The sequence below is a fragment of the Eriocheir sinensis genome, chromosome 19 (genome assembly GCF_024679095.1).
Source record: "Eriocheir sinensis breed Jianghai 21 chromosome 19, ASM2467909v1, whole genome shotgun sequence".
NCBI classification, from domain to species: Eukaryota; Metazoa; Arthropoda; class Malacostraca; order Decapoda; family Varunidae; genus Eriocheir; species Eriocheir sinensis.
In genome coordinates, this window is record NC_066527.1 from 19,350,522 (window position 1) to 19,370,982 (window position 20,461).

The 20,461-nt window shown below is 40.9% G+C and overlaps 1 protein-coding gene across 1 annotated transcript in view; it reads left to right on the forward strand.

Annotated features, from left to right (window-relative positions):
• LOC127001004 (uncharacterized) overlaps positions 1-20,461 on the forward strand; it is a 43,059-nt gene that overhangs the window by 7,518 nt on the left and 15,080 nt on the right. Inside the window, exons 2-4 of the mRNA XM_050865179.1 lie at positions 1,648-1,794; positions 3,237-3,345; positions 10,449-10,654. Of these exons, the coding sequence (XP_050721136.1) occupies positions 1,648-1,794; positions 3,237-3,345; positions 10,449-10,654 (462 nt within the window). The remainder of the gene's footprint in view (positions 1-1,647; positions 1,795-3,236; positions 3,346-10,448; positions 10,655-20,461) is intronic.

Here is a 20,461-nt window from a genome sequence, read left to right on the forward strand (position 1 = left end):
AGAGAGAGAGAGAGAGAGAGAGAGAGAGAGAGAGAGGAGGTGGATAATATTGGAGAATTTTCATGATGTGTCGGCGAATTACGTCTTGAAAGAGGAGAAAGAAGAGGAGGAAGAGGAGGAGGAGGAGGAGGAGGAGGAGGAGGCCTGTTAGTTAAGATTCACGTTTTTCTCGTCTTCTTCAAAATCCATATATAATTTTTTCAGTAATTCCATTTTTTTTTGTTCCTTTCTTCTTTCCTTTTCTTCCTTTGTTAAAACTCTCCATTCATTATCTTACAAGTCTCCCTTCCTTCTTTTATCTCCCTAAGTCTCCTCTCCCTACCTCAAACCCTTCTTCCTTTCCTTCCCTTGTTCCTTACTCTCCTTCCTTTGTTAAAACTCTCCATTCATTATCTTACAACTCTCCCTTCCTTCTTATATCTCCCTAAGTCTCCTCTCCCTACCTCAAACCCTTCTTCCTTCCCTTCTTCCTTCCTCTCCTTCCTTTGTTAAAACCCTCCATTCATTATCTTACAACTCTCCCTTCCTTATATATCCCTAAGTCTCCTCTCCCTACCTCAAACCCTTCTTCCTTCCCTTCCCTTCTTCCTTCCTCTCCTTCCTTTGTTAAACTACCTCAAACCCTTCTTCCTTTCCTTCTTCCTTCCTCTCCCTGCCTTACCCAACAACTGTCTCTCCCTTACCCCAACCCTCAACTTCCTACCTTACGAAAGCTCTCCCTTACCTCTCCTTCCTCTTCTAACAACCCTTCTTTCATTACTCAGCCCGTGCCCTTCCTACCCTACCCAAGACTTACCCCTTTCCCGTCCTTCTCAGCTCTCCCTTACCTCCCTTTACTAACCTATCAACTCTCCCTTCTGTCCCCCAACGTCTCTCTTTCCTACATTAAACCCTTCTTCCTTCCTTACCCAATAACTGTCCTTCTTTACCCCAGTCCTCTTCCTTCCCTCCCTCTTCCTTCCCTCCCTCTTCCTTCCCTTCCTCCTCCTACCCTCCCTCTTCTTATCTTCTCTCTTCCTCCCCTCCCTACTCCTAACCTCCCAATTCTCACCCTTACTCCCCCTTCCTTCCCTCCCTCATCCTACCCTCCCTCTTCCTTCCCTTCCTCTTCCTACCCTCCCTCTTCTTATCCTCTCTCTTCCTCCCCTCCCTGCTCCTAACCTCCCAATTATCACCCTTACTCCCCCTTCATTCCCTCCCTTCCTCTTCCTCCCTTCCTCTTTCTACCCTGACAAAAACTCACCCATTCACTTTCCTCTCCCTTACTGTACCCCTTCATCCTTCCCTCCCTTCTCCCTCCATCCCTCCTCCTTTTACTCAACAACTCCCCTTTCTCACTCCAGACCCTGAAACTCACACTTCCTTCCCTCCCTTCCCTACCCATCCCTCTGCCTACCTTACTCTCCCTGTTTTACTCAACAACTCCCCTTTCCTCACTCCAGCCCGTGCACTTCCTACCCTGACAAAAACTCACCTGTGCACTTTCCTCTCCCTTACTGTACCCCTTCATCCTTCCCTCCCTTCCCTACCCATCCCTCTGCATACCTTACTCTCCCTGTTTTACTCAACAACTCCCCTTTCCTCACTCCAGCCCGTGCACTTCCTACCCTGACAAAAACTCACCCGTGCACTCTCCTCTCCCTACAGCCACGATGCTCAAAGACGCGTGCACATACAGCAGCGAGTGTCAGGCCAACAACGAGTACAGTGTCTGCAACGCCAAGAAGATCTGCGACTGTGCCCCGGGGTTCGAACTGGACGAGCTACCCGAGATTGGCTACAACTGCATCGAGGGTGAGTTTGCCAAGGGGGAAGGTGATGGGGGTATAGAGGATGGGGTTGATGGGAATGAGGAAAGGAAGGGGATGTGTAGGGGAGAAAGCGGTGATTGTGGGGTGAGTAGGATGTAGGGAAGTAGAGGAGGGGTGATGGAAGGGAAGGGATAAAAGGGCTGTGAGAGAGACCTGAGAGTGGCTAATGGTAGAAACCCTGAAAAGTTAGAGAGAGAGAGAGAGAGAGAGAGAGAGAGAGAGAGAGAGAGAGAGAGAGAGAGAGAGAGAGAGAGAGAGAGAGAGAGAGAGAGAGTAAAAGTTGGAGGAAAGAAAAGATGAAGGAAGAGAATATCGACAGGAGGAGAAAAGAGGAGAAAAAACTAATGAATGGAGGCACTGAGAGATGAAGGAAGAGGAGGAGGAGGAAGAGGAAGAGGAGAAGGAGGAGGAGGAGGAGGAGGAGGAAGTAAGGGACAGAGATGAGGTGAAGGAGAGATTAGATTAGGCGGAAGAGGAAGGGAGGAAAATTGAGAGAGAGAGAGAGAGAGAGAGAGAGAGAGAGAGAGAGAGAGAGAGAGAGAGAGAGAGAGAGAGAGAGAGAGAGAGAGAGAGAGAGAGAGAGAGAGAGAGAGAGAGAGAGAGAGAGAGAGAGAGAGAGAGAGAGGGTCCCAGGAGATAATTAAGAATGATTAAGAGAGAGAGTGAGAGAGAGAGAGAGAGAGAGAGAGAGAGAGAGAGAGAGAGAGCGCAATTAGGGTCCCAGGAGATAATTAAGAATGATTAAATTAAGGTAAGGAAGGTTAGTGGCCAGGTAAAGAGAGAGAGAGAGAGAGAGAGAGAGAGAGAGAGAGAGAGAGAGAGAGAGAGAGAGAGAGAGAGAGAGAGAGAGAGAGAGAGAGAGAGAGAGAGAGAGAGCGAGAGAGAGGGAGGGACAGCATGATGATAAGTTTTTCCTTTATATATATTAAGGTAAGGAAGATTGAGATATGGCTACAGAGTGGATAAAGGAAGAGAAGGGAAGTTTTGAGCATTTCCAGGGGTAGTTTTGTGACCCTGGTGGTACTCTGACCCTTCTTCTGTACCACGAACCTAAAAAGAACATTCATTAGAACCCGAATAATCTTCTTTTTGACCTTTGGAAATAGTTGATGTTAGAGGCTGAAGCATCTAAAAATACCTTAACATTTTTACCATGATACATTTTTTTTTACCATTTTATGTATTTTCAGTTTCATTCAAGTTTCATTGCCTGTCTTTTTTTTGCATTGTTTTCATATTCTCTCGTTTCACTTTCCTTATATTATTTCCAGTGTTATCAATTTTTACATATATTTTTTGTTTTCGTTCAAGTTTTTTTTATATTAAGCATTAGTTTGCATATATGATTACTTTTTTCGCTTTTAACTTGAATTTTCACTTTGTCTGTCTTGTCCAACTTTAAACGTGTGTCGCTTCCTCGTGCAGGCAACAAGAGTGGCGGGGCGGGCAGCGTGGACCCGGCCATGATCGGGGTGTTGGCTGGCCTGGCCCTCATGTTCGTCATCATCTGCGTGGTGCTCAGACTCTTCTCCAAGTGAGTGGGGCACCTCCTCTGCTTACCCCTTCCTCCTCTTCCCCCTCCACTCTCTCCTCCTCTTTCAGCTTGCTCCTCTTTTTTGACTTTTTCTTTCAGTTTTTTATCGTTTTCTCCTACTATTTACTTCCTCCTCATCTTCCTCCTTCCTCCTCTTTTCCCTCCTCCTTCCTCTTCTCTTCACCTTTCACTTGCTCCATTTCTATTTCTTTTTCTTCCAGTTTTTCATCCTCTTCTTCGTTTTCCTTAGTTTTCTTCATCTTTCCAATACCTTTCAGAGTCTTCCTGTATCATGTTATACTCTATAATAAAAAAAATGCTATAAGTTAGTTTAAATACTTCAGTTCAGATCCAGAGTTGAGTAATCAGTAATTGTTTTTGGTAATTAGATAAATCATTAATGCCCTTATGATATTCCAACAACTTTTACTCCCTGACATAAAAATGATTATATATATGAACTAAACTTCTTATCTCTGCATGTGTTAACAGTTCATTGTCTTTCAGGATCGATAGCGCTGTTTTTCTATAAATTTTTCCGATTTTTTTATCAATTTTTTTTACATTATTAGTTGTATTAATTTTTTCGGATCTTATAACTATTTTTTTCATACTTGCGCTGTTTTTCTTTGCATTTTACATATTTTTGACATTTTTATACAATTTTTTTACCATTTTGACATTTTAAAACAAATTTTTAACCATTTTTTTTACCATTTTGACATTTTAAAACAAATCTTCACCATTATTTACCATTTTGACATTTTTAAACATTTTCACCATTTTTTACCATTTTGGATTTCTTTTAACCATTTTACCAATTTTCTTTTTTACCATTTATTATTAGTTTTATTCAAATTTTCCGGTCTTTTATAATTTTCTTTTCATATTTTCCACTTTAATTTAATTTTTACATTTTTTTTGTCTGAACCATTTTTTCATATTCTCCATTTTCACTTTTTTTCTTTACATATTCTTTACTTTATATGTTTATTTTTTGGACTCCCCTTCCTCCTCCTCCTCTTCGTTCTCGTCCTCCTCCGCCTCCCCTTCACTTTTCTCTACTTCCTTATTTATTTATTTCTGTCTTTCATCCCTTTTTCACACTCTTTACCTCCCCTCTTCCCCTTCTTCCTCATCTTATTCCTATTCTTCGACCTTTCTCTTTTTCTCTCCCCTTCCTCCTCCTCACCACATCCTTCTCTTCCTCCTCCTCCTCTTCCTCCACCCCCTCCTCTTTACCAATCCCTCTTATTCCTCCTTTTCCTTATCGTACTTTTCCCCGGTCATTTATCTTAATTTCCTCTTCCATTAAATTTTCCCATCTTTCCCAGTTCTTCCTTCGTCCATTTCTCTCTTCCTCTTCCTCCTCCTCACCTCCTCAACTCCTCCTTACCACCACCTCTTCACCTTCTTACCTCTTCCTCCTCCTCCTCCTCCTGCTACTCCTCCTCTTCCTCACCTCCTCCTCGAATCTTTCCAGGGCCCGTTTTAAAGACCGTGCAAACGCCTTCAATTCCAGAAAGATTAACGTGTCCCGAGCCAGAGCCAAGCTACGTAAGTGAAGGATCCGCGGCGAGGAAGGAAAGGGAGGGCGTGAGAGAGGGAGGGGGGGGGGGAGGACGAGGAAGAGAGGTGGGGGGGGGGGGGGGTCAGAGGATAACAGGTGGATGTCGAAGGGATATTTTGGTCTGGAATGCGAAAGATAATGTGGAATTTGGTGATGTGGACAGGTGGATGAGGTATACCACACTGTCCTTGGCTGTACATTAGGACGAGGAAAAGGGGGAGCAGGGGATAGGGGAGGAGGAGGAGGTTGGAAGGGAACAAGGCGGGGAGGGGGAAGGGGAAGGTGTTAGAGAAATGTGAGGGAAGGCATCGGGTAAGGGGAGAGGGGAGGGATGTAAGGGGGCCAGGAGGGGATGGGGGAGATGGGAGAAAGGAGGGGAGGGAATGGCAGGGTTAAGGGGTAGGAGGGAGAAAGGGATAGTAAGAGGATTAAGGGGGAAAAGAGATTAGAAAGATGCTTGAGTCTGGTGGAGATTAAGAAGAAGGAAAAGGAAGAAAAAGAGAAGGAGGAGGAGGAGGAGGAGGAGGAGGAGGAGGCTCGGAGAGAGACTGGGAAGCGGTGAAGGAAGGAAATAGGATATAGTGAGGAAATGGAAAGGCTTGGTACATTAACTAGAGGATGAGGAAGAGGAAGAAGAAGAAGAGGAGGAGGAGGAAGATATCTGAGAAGGGGAGGAAAGGAATAGAAGAGAGACGAGAGGAAAAGAGAAGGGAATAGGAATGCTGAAGAAGAAAGAGGAAGAGGAGGAAGAAGAAATGGAGGAAGAGAAGGATTTAGGCTGTGTAGAGGGTGGGAAAATGGGAAGGGAAGGGAAGAGGGAGGGAAAGGGAAAGGGAACTGTCTGGTAGGGAAGGGGGAGGAGGAGAAGGAGGAGGAGGAAGAGGAAGAGGTTTGGGCTGCAGAGAGAAGAGAAAAGTTAAACACGGATGGAATGAATGAGTCAAACGTTTTTACTTTCGTTTCTCTTCATTATTTTTCGTTTATTTTCGTTCACGTCCCTAAATTCATCGATATAAAAACACGTGGAATCGAGTCGCATTTAGTTTGTCTTACGTTTCTTATGATCTCTTTTTCTCTTTCTTGATTTTGTTTTAAGTCGTCGATTATAATGTGGAATCGAATCGCATTTACTTTTATATTTTGTTACTTATGATCTCCTTCCTCTTGTTTGCTCTTTTATTTTGTTTTTAAGTCGTTTATGAAAAGATGGAATCGGATCGTATTTAGTTTATGATCCTTCACGTATTTTTTTTTATATATATTTCCTTCTCCTTGATGTTCGTTTGTTTCTTTAAGTCTCCCATAAAAAGGGTGGAATCGGATCGTATTTAATCTATCTTCCTTTACTTTTCTTTCCCTCTCCTTGACTCTCCTTTCTTTCGTCGTTAAGTCATTGATTATAAGGTGGAATCGAAGCGTATTCAGTCTATAATACTTTAGTTCTCATGTTTATCCTTCTTTGTTTTGGTCTCGGTCATCAATTACAATAAACACAGTGATTCTTCGGGTAATGGATTCGAGTAGCTTCCATAAAGGGATTGAAAGGTATTGAATCGTGCTTTTGCTCTCCCCGACTGACAACTGGCGACGCTAAGACAATAAATTCATAAACTGTGGATGTGTACATACCTTACGCTTTACCTGTTTACTTCCCCACGCTTTGCTTCGTTCGATGTAGCTCGTTTTATGTGTTCAGGATTATTGTAGGTATCGTTTGTGTCTCAATTTGTAATGGTTAGATGTTATTCTGATTTGATTACGGCAGTAGTTGTGGTAACAGAAGTGGTAGAAGTTGTAGTGGTAGTAGTAGTAGTAGTAGTAGTAGTAGTAGTAGTAGTAGTAGTAATAGTAGTAGTAGTAATAGTAGTAGTATAGTCTATTCAAGTGTTCATCTGGTCTCTTGGCAGTAATTATAAGGCCTCCCCTGCACTCTTATACCAGAACGATAGTCATGGCTTGTTACATTAAATTATACATGTACTCTTGAAACCACAAATATTGTAAAAAAAAAAAAAAAAAATCAGTCAAACATTGTCCTGGAAGCCGCCGAGTAATGAAACGCGGCTGGCTGTTTCCGCAGAGTTTACCGCGCCACCGCCTAGCTCACGCCCCACCCGTGGCACGCTTCTGTCTTGCTGGCGGCGGAGAGTTGGGGCATTCTGGTGGACCTCTTGCTAGCCAACCTTCCGCTGATCAGTCTGCTGGTGTTAAAATTGACAGGACATTTCCAGAGACTTTATGTCATTAAAGATAATATAGCAGAGGCCTGACAGATACAGCCTAGGCGCCAGATAAATATTTCATTAGTGATTGTAATAGTAGTAGTAGTAGTAGTAGTAGTATAAAGGCAAGAACAGAAATAGGAATTGTGTTTTAATTTCAATCATTATTATTATTATTATTATTATTATTATTATTATTATTATTATTATTATTATTATTATTATTATTATTATTAATAATAATAATAATAATAATAATAATAATAATAATAATAATAATAATAATAATAATAATAATAATAATAATAATAATAATAATAATAATAATAATAATAATAATAATAATAATAATAATAATAATAATAATATTGATAATAATAATAATAATAATAATAATAATAATAATAATAATAATAATAATAATGATAATAATAATAATAATGATGATGATAATAAAAGATATTTATGGAGAGAGAAAATTTGAAAAAATGTAATCACCACGATAGAGAAGCTAATGAGAAAATAAGAGAAAATCGATGTTAGCAGAGAGAGAAGGAAGATTAGAGGAAAGGAATAAAAGAGAAAAAAGAAAAAGAAAAATAATATCAATAAATTCAAACACACACACACACACACACACACACACACACACACACACACACACACACACACACCTTGCCCCTCCTTCGTGGATAATTCATGTACGTTAACTAGAGCACGATATCATTCCTAGGTGCACACACATACACACATACAGGCACACGCACACACACACGTACACGACAGCGAGCGATGTTCACAGGCACTAAATGAAAAAAAAAAAAACATAAAACGATCACAAATATTGCGTGTGTATTGCATAATCTCTCTTTCTCATGCAAGGATTTAAACCCCCCTCTAAAAGTAATGGTTATAATTGTTAGTCTAGTTAATATTTTTTTCCTTTTACTATAATTTTCTTTCGTTGCTGTTTATATATCTTCCTCCGTGTGTACATATCCTAAACGTTATTAACTCTACCACAAAAGGTGCTTAAAATATATCACGTCTGTTTGTCTGTTCGTCACACTTTGGCAAAATAGTGTTTAGTGTCTCCTTCACACTTGCACACGCTTTGCCTTATCTTAGAAAACGGGATGCGGGTGCTGTAGTACGTTTCCCTTGAGTAATAGCGGCTGGAGATCCCAGTGTGGAATGAGACAGATCAAGTGGAGTTTTTGTGGTGCGGTCTGGTGGTCGGCCCCAGCCCGTTGTGACGCAGGCAAGTGCTTTGCAGGGTCGCCATCTTGCTTGACTCATGCTGCCTCCCCGGATCTCATCTTTGATCCTCTTTTCGAGAGAATCTAGAGTCCGGATTGACTGGACATCCTGTGGGTAGTCTTGGGACACTCGGCGGGGACTGAAAAATTTCCAGCTTGTTTGTCGCGGCGCGGGACGCGAACCTGCGTCTTCTTGAACGCCGTGCCAGCATGCTGACCACTCAACCACCGCCTCTCCCCCACTCTCCTCGGCTTTTTGTGTGGAGTGAGGGGTGGAGGTGTGGTGGTTGTGGTATGGAGATGTGGATGGGGTGCAGTGGTATGGCTATGGTAGGGGTGAAGAGAAAGGGTGTGGTGGTGGTGGTGGTATTGAGTTGTGACAGGGATGTGGAAAGGAAGGGCTGGAGGTTTGGTCACATTCAGACGTCCATCAGTGTAGGAAATGAAAGAAGAATGAAAGAAAAACAAGCTGAAGAAGAGGAAGGCTTGAAAAGGGAGGAGGGAGATGCAGGGATGATAAAAATTAACAACTCACCCTTGTCAATAATATAAAGTTTCCCCTCTAAAGAGAAAACGATACACTGAACTTTTAATTCAATAACGCTTCCCATTTTTTAGTCCTCCTTGTAGGTAGTAAGCGATAGAGAAAACCCAGTGATGAAAGAAGTCGGCATTCCGTTAAGTCTCTTTCGTATACAGAGAAAGGAAATAATTGTGAGACCCAAAGTGGTCGTTTCTGATAAGTTTATCCATGAAAGGAAAATGATATCAATCCCTCGTTTTCCTATGATGAATTTTTTACCAGCATAAGACCCTTTGCTAATAAGTCTGACCTCCCTACAGTCCATCATCCACCAACCATTCATCGTAGCGAGAATGATTTATAAGTTTCCCTATCTAATTAAGGAAAATGATAGAGTTGACCCCACAATTCCTCTTTCATTAACAATTCATGGTACCGATAATGTGTAATAACTCTGCCCATAGAAGGGTAATGCTACAGTTAACCCCACAATCCATCCTCCATCAACGGTTCATGGTACCGAGAATGTGTAATAAGTTTGGCCCACTGAAGGAAAACGCTATAGGCAACCCCGCGATCCACCGTTTTCTATGACAAAGGCAAAGCGTCGACTTAACCAGCTTGGCGTAGCAACCACAAGACGCACGCACCACGTTTTCCTTTTAGAGTCGCCAGGTGGCAGTCGTGTCGCTAAGAGTTATCAGGTGAGCACGATTTCCAGCCATTTTCTGCAGCAGTGAGGCCTCAGCAGCTCCTCCTCTTCCTCCTTCTCCTCTTCCTCCTCCTCCTCGTCTTCCTCGTCCTCGTCCTCGTCATGGCCTGGCCGGGCACTGCAGTCTTCGGGTGTTCTAAGGCGTCTCCAGGAGGCTTTAAGGTCTTCTAAGGGGTTTCTGGAAGGCCTCTGGAGTGTGAAACCTCGACTTCGCTCTTTGTTCTTCTCCCCGTTCTACTCTCTATAGTTATTCATTTCCTTACCATTCTCCTCTTCGCCCTCTTCCTCTTTCTCATCCTCTTTCTTGTCCTCTTTATCCCTATCATTGTTCTCTTTGTCCTCTTCCTCCTCTTCTTCCTCTACCTTGTCCTCTTTCTTGACCTCTTGGCCTTATCATTATCCTCCCCGTCCTCTGCTTCATCCTTGGCTTTTACCTTGTCCTCTCTTATGTCCTCCTTGTCCATATAATTAACCTCCTCCTCCTCGCCCTCGTCCTCGCTCTCCCAGTCTCTTGCAGCTCACCGCGGCTCTTCATCATTCTCTTCTTGTTCTCTTTCTAGTCTTTCTATTCCTTCATTTTCCCTGCTGGTCCATTTTCTTACCATTATCCTCTTCGTCCTCTCCCTCGCCCTCTTTCCCCCCTACCATTACCCTTTCCGCCCTCGCCTTCGCCAGTTCTCTTGCAGCTCACCGTGGCCCCTCATCATCCTCTTCTTCTTCCTCTTCCTCCTCCTTGCCCTTTCTGCCCCCACCATTACCTCCTCGCCCTCGCCTTCGCCAGTTCTCTTGCAGCTCACCGTGGCTCTCGTCGTTGCAGGGCGAGATTCCGCGAGAACCGGTCAATCTTCAACACGCCGAACCCGCGCCTGATGAACGCGTCTCTGTTCAAAGACAGTAAGTTGCTGAGCCCTGCCCGCGGGGACCGTCGAGGCTCCCGGGCCAGTGTTCGCGCCCCCTCTAGGGCCGCCTCCGTCACCTCCGTCAACGCCGCCTCACGTTCACCCAATGGTTCACTTGCCAAAGGTTAGACTCGTTAGCAGGCATTGGCCGTTCACCTCCTTCCTTCTCCTTCCTCCTCCTCCTCCTCCTCCTCCTCCTCCTTCCTTTCCTGTACACTCCTTCACCGTCTTGTGTTCCTTTGTCACTCACCTCACCTCTTCCTCCTCTTCCTCCTTCTTCTTTCTCCTCCTCCTCTTCCTCCTCCACCCCTCAGTGTGTGTTTGTGTGAGGGTGTGCATGACTTATTTTGCTCTTCATTCAGATCGTCTCACAAACATTCTACTGTGCTGAGGAGGAGGAGGAGGAGGAAGAAGAAGAGGAGGAAGAGGAAACGGATGCTCTGAGGCCTGGCTTCCTGGATTGCCTTTAAACATAGCATCTACTCTTCCTCCTCCTCATCATCCTCCTCCTCCTTCTCCCCCTTTCCTTACGTCCCTCTCTCTTTTCCTCTACTTCCACGCTCCCTCCTCCTCCTTCTCTCCCTCCTCCTCCTTCTCCTCCTCCTCCTCCTCCTCCTTCTCCTCCCCGGCCCTGCGTGATGGTGTTCCTTTCTGCATTATGCATTCACGCTCTCGCCCCTCTAGACGAAGGCGCAGCTCATGGCCTTGACTTAACGCGATGAGGCTCCAACTCTCTCAGAATGTGTCTCCCAGAACCTGCATGTCTTGTAATATATCACGTGACATTGGCTACCTTTTGCGCTCTCTATTATATGACTCTTCTCTCTCTCTCTCTCTCTCTCTCTCTCTCTCTCTCTCTCTCTCTTTCGCTTTCTTTCTCTCTTTAACTCTCGTTCTTTCTCTGTCTCTGTCTCTCTCTTTCTTTTCCTTTCTCTCTCTTTCTCTTTTTTTCTCTTTTCTATTTCTTTCTTTTTCTTTCTTTTTTTCCTACTTAGTTTTCTTTCTCTATCTCTATATTATATCACTAGTATTTTCTGTCTCTCTCTTTCTCTCTCTCTCTGGCTTTCGTTCTCTCTCTCTCTCTCTCTCTCTCTCTCTCTCTCTCTCTCTCTCTCTCTCTCTCTCTCTCTCTCTCTCTCTCTCTCACACACACACACAAACACACTGAATTTTGGAATGTTTAGGATTAACAAGTAATATTAAATTCTTTTCATCGTCCAAAAAATTGAAGAAAAAAAGAAAGAAAAGAAAATTAAGTGTCCAATTTGACCGTGTCACGCCACCTGTGTAATATGTTGTCCCTTCCTCCTCCTCCTCCTCCTCCTCCTCCTCCTCCTTCTCCTCCTTCCTTCCTGCCTTTCTATTCCTCCCTCTCCTTTTGCTTCTCCTTTATACCCCCCTTTCCTCCTCCTCCATCACCTCCTCTTCCCCCACATCCTCCTCCTCCTCCTCCTCCTCCTCCTCCTCCTCCTCCTCTTCCTTCTTCCCTGTCTTTCTATTCCTCCCTCTCCTTTTGCTTCTCCTTTATCCCCCCTTTCCTCCTCCTCCTCCTCCTCCTCCTCCATTTCCTTATCAATTCCCTTTCTCCTCTTGCTCATGTTCCTTCTATGACTTTTATCCCCTCCTCCTCCTCCTCCTCCTCCTCCTCCTCCTCCTCCTCCAGCCTCCGTTGCGTCATACCAGCGCCTGCCTTCCTGTGAATCTTTGTAGGACTCTCCGCGGATCCCACAGCGAAGGAAAGAGAGGTTAGGATTCCCCCCCCCCCCCCTTTAGTGTATCCTGCACCCCCCCCCTCTCCCCCCACTGACATTGACCTCTTCTCCCTCCTCTTCTTTTAGGTCATTTGTCTGCCCTCTCGAAGACACTGACCTATTCTTCTTCTTCTTCCTCTTGTGGTTCTTGATTCTGTACATTGACCTTTTTTTACTGACCTTATCCTCTTCTACATTTTTTTGACCTCCCGAAGACACTGACCTACTCTTCTTCTTCCTCTTGGGGCTCTTCACTCTGCTCTATGACCTCTTCTTCTTCCATTTTCCTTTTTCCTAATTTCTTTTTTTTCCATTTTCCATATTTCTCATTTTTTTCATTTTCTGTACTTTTCTTTATCTGTCTGTCTACTTACTGTCTATTTGTATATCTGTAATCATCTATCTCTTCGTCTGTCTATCTATCTGTCTTTTCTTTTTTCCTAATCTTTTTTTTTCCATTTTCCATATTTCTCTCATTTTTTTCATTTTCTGTACTTTTCTTTGTCTGTCTACTTACTGTCAATTTGTACATCTGTAATCGTCTATCTCTTCGTCTGTCTATCTATCTGTTTATCTATCTATCTGTCTGTCTATCTTTCCTCCTCTCACTCCTTCATTACTCTTTTTCCTTCCCCTTCTTCTCTTTCCTCATTTTCTCTCGTCCTTCATCCGTGTTAAGCCTCTTGTCATAATACTTCCTCCTCTTCCTCTTCTTCCTCCTCCTCCTCCTCTCCTCCTCCTCCTCCTCCTACTTGATCGCGTACTCTGATTCCATCTCATTTTCCTCCTTCTTCCTTTTACTTTCCTTTCTCTTTCTTTCTCTCTTTGACAATATTCTGTTTTTTCTTCTTTTTTTCCTTATTACTATTTCTTTTCTCCTTCCTTTTCTCCACCTCCTCCTCCTCCTCCTCCTCCTTCTACTTGAGCTTATTCTCCTCCTTCCTCCCTTCCTTTCCTTCTCTTTTTTTTCTCTCTCCATTCGACAATATTCTTTTTTTTCTTTTTTTCCTTATTACCATTTTTTTTCTCCTATTCATGCTCACAATATACTTTTTTTCCACCCTTTCCCTTCTCTTCTTCTCTTCTTCCCACTCTCTTTCTTTTACCTAATTCACCCTATCTTCTTTTCTCCTCCTTTCACTCTCTTCTCCCCGTCCTGTCTCTCTTCTTCTCTCATTATCTCTCTCTCTCTCACACTCTCTCTCATCCTCATTTTCCTTTTGTAATATATTCTTCTCTCTAACTTTATTTCACTTTATTTTCTCTATTAATTCTTCCATCTTTTTCTTCACCCTTTTACCTCTTCCTGTCTCTCTCCTTTCTACCTCTTCTTCAGCCAGACAACATACGGGAGTCAAGTCATTAAGGGGAGGGGTCTTCTAATGTATCTTTGTCCCTTCGCCAACACCCGGACAGTCAACCCAACCTCTGATCTTGGTCCTCACTCACGAGAACACCAACTTCAACCTCAACCTTCTTCCCACCTCCCCCCCACCAACCCCACCCGCTGTGTCGCGACTTTGTAAGAGACACACACACACATATACACACACACACACACACACACACACACACACACACACACACACACAAATTGGATCGGAACACACTAATGTCGTCGCAATCTGGCATAACATTCCAAACAGCTAACAACATTCCAAACCGCCATAGCAATTAATATCGAAATCAATTTATCGGAATCGCAAATATACAATCACAACCAATTGACCAACGCTTATACATTCGAAAATTAACTTGCATATCATTATTGTTATTGTTATTTTTATTATTATTATTAGCACAGAAAACACAATAACGATTAAATAGAGCAAGACACACTTTTAGATACAATATTTTAAGGAAAAAACACATACATTATAATATGAAATCTCTTACAGGCGAATGTTAACTTGTTTTTTTAATATATTTTTAGCCAACAACAACAAAAAAAAAAAAAATACATCCAGGAAACAAAAACAGAGTAAGAATGAAAATATAACAAGACTCACGTTCAGAATACATATAAATGAAATTAAAACACATATTATAGTATTCAATCCCTGATATTCGAATCATAACTTGTTTTTAATATATTTTTTAGCCAACAGAAAAAAAGACAAATTTACATCCAGGAAACAAAAACAGAGTAAGAATGAAAATATAACAAGACCCACATTCAGAATACATATAAATGGAAGTAGAACACATATTATATTCCCTTATATTTGAATCTTAACTTGCTTTTATTTATTTATTAGCAAACAGAATAAAACACGACAATAATAATGAACATAAATACAACAACACACACACACACACACACACACACACACACACACACACACACACACACACACACACACACACACACACACACACACACACACACACACACACACACACACACACACACACACACACACACACACACACACACTCATTCAGAATACTTATGAATGGAAGTAAAACACATATTATAGTATTCAATCCCTGATATTCGAATCGTAACTTGTTTTTATTATTATTTATTAGCAAACAGAATAAAAGACGACAATAATAACGAACATAAATAAAACAAGACAAACATTCAGAATACATATAAACACACATCATAAAATTAAATCCCTTACATTGGAATCCTAAATTTTTATTATTATTTCTAGTAAACAGAATAAAACACCATAATAATAAAAATAAATAAAGCAATACAAACACACACATTCAGAATTCACATAAATTAAAGTAAAAAAACACTCATCGTAAATTTGAAACCCTTACATTCGAAAATCAATTTGTTATATTTATTTTATTTAGCAAACACACACACACACACACACACACACACACACACACACACACAAAGCGGAGTTAGTCAATCCCCCCAAAAGGTAGGCCTATCATAAATTTAGTTAATAATGAAAAAAGAAAAAAAAAAGAGAACTAAATAAAGATCAGACCGTTGAACAATTATAAAAAAGAAGACAAAAAACGAGCAAAAAAAAAAAAAAACAACGAAACAAACACTAAATGGAAGAAAGAGACACGAGTTAGGTAGTTCCCCTCCCCCCCTCTTATAAAAACAACAACAACAAGAAGTAAGTTAATATTGATAAAACAATGAAGAAAAGATTAAAGAATGAAATAAACACTAAACTCGCGGCGGTCATTCACTCATTAAAGAAAACCAAACCCCAAAAAAGTGAATGAAAAGAAAAGAAAACAAATTATACATCAAACTCTCGATCATTCATTCATAAAAAACGCCAAAAAAAAAAAAATACTACGAACTGAATCAAAACAAAACAAAACAAAAGAAGAACGATTTGAAAGAAGAAAGAAAACAAGAGTCAAATACAAACATCAAACTCTCGATCATTCATAAAACTCAAACAAAATAATTCTAACTAAAAAAAAAAAATTCAACTCTCGCTAGACACATTTTTGACGGCGGTGGCATAGGGAGAAGGGGCGACGGGGGGAAGGAAGGGAGGGGGGAAAGGATAGGGGGGGGCGAAGAGAGAAAGGGGGGCGGGGGAAGTCGCTTAATTAATTGGCTTACCTGTTGAAATACCTGACGGCTCGCGGCACGGCGGGTGGCGGGGGACGCAACGGTAAGTAACTAACAGCCCTTCCGCATGTACACCTTGCACCTCTGCCTCATTACCTGTGTCCGCCTGGTGTCCTGAACGTCGTGTTTGGTATTTGTTAACAGTTGTGTGGCGAGTGTGGTTTTGTCCTTCAATTTGGCTTGTTTCGGAGTAATTAAAAATACTCGCATTCACTTTAGAGACAAGTAACGTGTTAGTACTGAATGAGTTGTTTGGTGAGCGTGGTTTTGTCCTTTAATTTGGCTTGTTTCAGAGTAATTAAAAATACTCGCATTCACTTTAGAGACAAGTAACGTGTTAGTACTGAATGAGTTGTTTGGTGAGCGTGGTTTTGTCCTTCAATTTGGCTTGTTTCAGAGTAATTAAAAATACTTGCATTCACTTTAGAGACAAGTAACGTGTTAGTACTGAATGAATTGTGTGGTGAGTGTGGTTTTGTCCTTCAATTTGGCTTGTTTCGAAGTAATTAAAAATACTCGCATTCACTTTAGAGACAAGTAACGTGTTAGTACTGAATGATCTGTGCGGCGACCGTGGATTTTACTTCAATTTAGTTTACTTCAGAATAAGGGGAAAAAATCGCATTCAAGTTAGTATTCATTAAGATGTGAGGCTGTTGTGGCTTTGTACTTTCATTTATCTTGTTTCAGAATAAGGACAAACCTCGCATTCAAAGTTTAAGAGACACCTATTATTATTTATTAACAGTAATGTGGCGAGTGGCTTTGTACTTTCATTTATCATATTTCAGAGTAAGTAAAACCTCGCATTCAAGTTGTCTGTGGCTAGGTTGTCATTTTACCTCCATTTATCGTTTTCAGAATAATTATAAAAACTCTCATTCAAGTTATAGGAGAGACAGATGATGTATTAGTATTTTTATTTTGTTGCAAGTAACCACGCCTTGAAAAACGAGTAAAACAACGACAAATCAGCCACATTTTTATTTGTCAAGACTAACAATACAAACTCAATCGTAAAAAGTAATAAAAACAACCAACAAAACCAATAACCTTAAAAAAAACGGGTATATAAAAAATAAAATAAAAAAATAAATAAAAAAAATCAGCCACACTATTGTTTATCAAGACTACTTTACACGACGTTCAAAAACAAAATCAGGCGTGCGTGAGTATCTTTATCTTTGTTTATCTGTCCACACCTGGCTCCATGGACACCTGCCTTCACCTGTCCCTGTGCGCACCTGTGTCTGCCTCGCCTCTGTCACCTGTGTGCTTGCTTGCCTCCGGACACACCTTTGCTCTAGTCTAGTTGACCACCTGGTACTTTACACTCGTTACCTGTTACCTGTTATACCTGTTACCTTTCGTCTACAGCTGCTAGTGATGTGTTGAGTCTCCTTATATATGCTCACTGTGCCTCGGTGGGTCCTTTCTGCGCGGCGAGTCACGTGGTATGGAAAGGGAGAGAGGGGAGTGTGAGGGAGAGTGAGGAGTGGCCTGTTCCATTCCCAATTCTTCTCTCTCTCTCACTCTCTTTTTCTCTCTTCTCTTTCTCTCTTCTCTACCATGTAAGGGAGAGAGAGGGTAGAAAGTGCGTTTCCATTTCCCTATTTCTCTCTCTCTCTCTCTCTCTCTCTCTCTCTCTCTCTCTCTCTCTCTCTCTCTCTCTCTCTCTCTCTCTCTCTCTCTCTCTCTCTCTCTCTCTCTCTCTCTCTCTCTCTCTCTCTCTCTCTCTCTCTCTCTCTCTCTCTCTCTCTCTCTACCCCTGTGACTCGCCGCAAGGGAATTGAGCGCCAAGGAACAAGGGGATTTAAGAGTAAGGCGGATCGGATTGAAATCTTTTTGTGTACCTACAGCTGTCATACCCCTAGATTTTTACCTGTACCAGACGTGACCTTATTGTACCTTTAGTTCCACACCTGTACGACTTTCCCCTCCACCACCACCCTCATGGGAGACACTATACCTACCTGTATACTAGTTTTTAATTAGAGGGAGAGTCACCTGTCCAACCAGATTTAGAGATTGGTTAGAGCGATGCGCTGATTCTTTTTTAATTAACTACCTTTGGAAACACCTGCACACTTACCTTTTTGTCTATTTGGTATTAGTATTTCCTGTTCTAGATTCTCCTTTTATCCGGTTCTTCTTTCTCTCCAACTTGTAAACAATACTCAGACCTTTGTATAACTTACCTGAGCCTTGATTAGTGTTAGTATTTCCTGTTCAAGATTCTCCTTTTATCCGGTTCTTCTTTCTCTCCAACTTGTAAACAATACTCAGACCTTTGTATAACTTACCTGAGCCTTGATAAGTATTAGTATTTCCTGTTCTAGATTCTCCTTTTATCCGGTTCTTCTTTCTCTCCAACTTGTAAACAATACTCAGACCTTTGTATAACTTACCTGAGCCTTGATAAGTATTAGTATTTCCTGTTCTAGATTCTCTTTATCCGGTTCTTCTTTCTCTCTCCTTGTAAACCTTTGTATAACTTACCTGAGCCTTGATTAATGTTAGTATTTCCTGTTCAAGATTCTCCTTTTTATCCGTTTCTACTTTCGTTCCAACTTGTAAACAATACTCAGACCTTTGTATAACTTACCTGAGCCTTGATTAGTATTAGTATTTCCTGTTCAAGATTCTCCTTTTTATCCGGTTCTTCTTTCTCTCCAACTTGTAAACAATACTTAGACCTTTGTATAACTTACCTGAGCCTTGATTAGTGTTAGTATTTTCTGTCCTATATAATCCTTTCAATCTGTTTCTACTTTCTTTCCAACACCTAAACTCTATATACTTCTCTTTGTTTCCACTCAAACCTTTGTATAACTTACCTGAGCCTTGATTAGTGTTAGTATTTTCTGTCCTATATAATCCTTTCAATCCGTTTCTACTTTCTTTCCAACACCTAAACTCTATATACTTCTCTTTGTTTCCACTCAGTCCTTTGTATCACATAAAACTATATTGCTCCTAAGTATTAGTCAGACTCTTGTATCACTATCTCTGCTACATTATCTAAGTATCTGTAACATTGTCTATCTATTACTATTACTACTATTTCTGTTCTCTTGGTAGTAATTCCTCTCCTACACTTTTCTTTATTATATGTAAGTAAAATTAACACTTATAATTATGTTACCTGTAGAACTAACCAATTAACTATTTCCTATTACTATCATTATCATTACTATTTCTATTCTCTTGGTAGTGATTCCTCTCCTACACTCTTCTTAATTATATATATAAGTAGAACTAACCAATTAACTATTTCCTATTACTATCATTATCATTACTATTTCTATTCTCTTGGTAGTGATTCCTCTCCTACACTCTTCTTAATTTTATATAAGTAAAATTCACACTATTATTATAAGGATCCTTCTTTTACAACATGTTAAACCGCAATAGACTAGACAGATTATACAAAGAAGGGGATGAACACGCTAGTATCTACATTAACATTAACACTGGAAGAAGAATTACATAGTTTTGGGTTGATTTTCCTTCCATTTGATCTTTTTTCCCCTTTTTTGGTTCTGTGTTGTTTGATCGGTGTTATTACGTGTTGTGTATTGGATTATTTTGTTGTTATTTAGTCGTTCTCTCTGTGTCTGTGTGTACGTCAGATTTTTGTTTTGTTTTGAAGGTTATTGATGGTGGTTTTGTTTATTGGGTTCCAAGAGTGAAAGATTTGAGTGTTTGTTTTTTTGATTCATTGGAAAAGTGAATGTATGTCAGGCACTCAGGATAGGACAGAGTTTTGAAGTGTGTGGTGAATACTGGTTTGGTTTTGCACACACACACACACACACACACACACACACACACACACACACACACACACACACACACTAAGCTGTTAATTATTGACGTATTTCTTTATTATTTTTTTACGTATAGTATTAGTGGTTCATGTTTTTGTTTTTTTTATTCTTTCAGATTTTCCAGTTTCATTTTCATTTTTGCTTTTTTTATGATATATGTTTTCTATATGTATATATATATGTATACGTATGTGTGTGCATATACATGTATGTGTATATATATAATTTAGTCATTTAACTAGCTCCTCAAGTCCGTGTAATTAGCAAATAGTTCGTTCAATTTTACCTCATAGTTTTTCTTTATTCTTTCGTGCCTAAGAGTTTAGATATTTGAACACGACAACGAAAGCTTCACTAGAATTATGCTTTTCAAGGACTTACTTTGCACGTCCAGTTTTATATATTTTCTTTTTCTTTTTGTCGATGTTGTTGTTCCCAGAATCTGAGACACAAAACGACAACGAAATCTTTATTAGACTCACGATTTTGAAAGGACAAATGTTTTTATCGTGTAGCTTTTAAAGGACACAGTTTTTAGCCTCCACGCGGCGCTTGGCTCAGAGTGAGGCCGTGCAGAGGACCACAGGGCTCACGCCGAGACTATAGAGCTTTGTTCAGGCTTAGCGGAGGCGTGAGTTTCGACCTTACATCCTCCAGAGCATCGTGTTGGTTACGCTTGTCTTGCTGCATTGGTGAGCTGAGAGGAAGATAGACGAGGAGAGAAATGATAAAGATAATAATGATAATAGTAACAATTTCGATAATGATAGTATATTTTTATT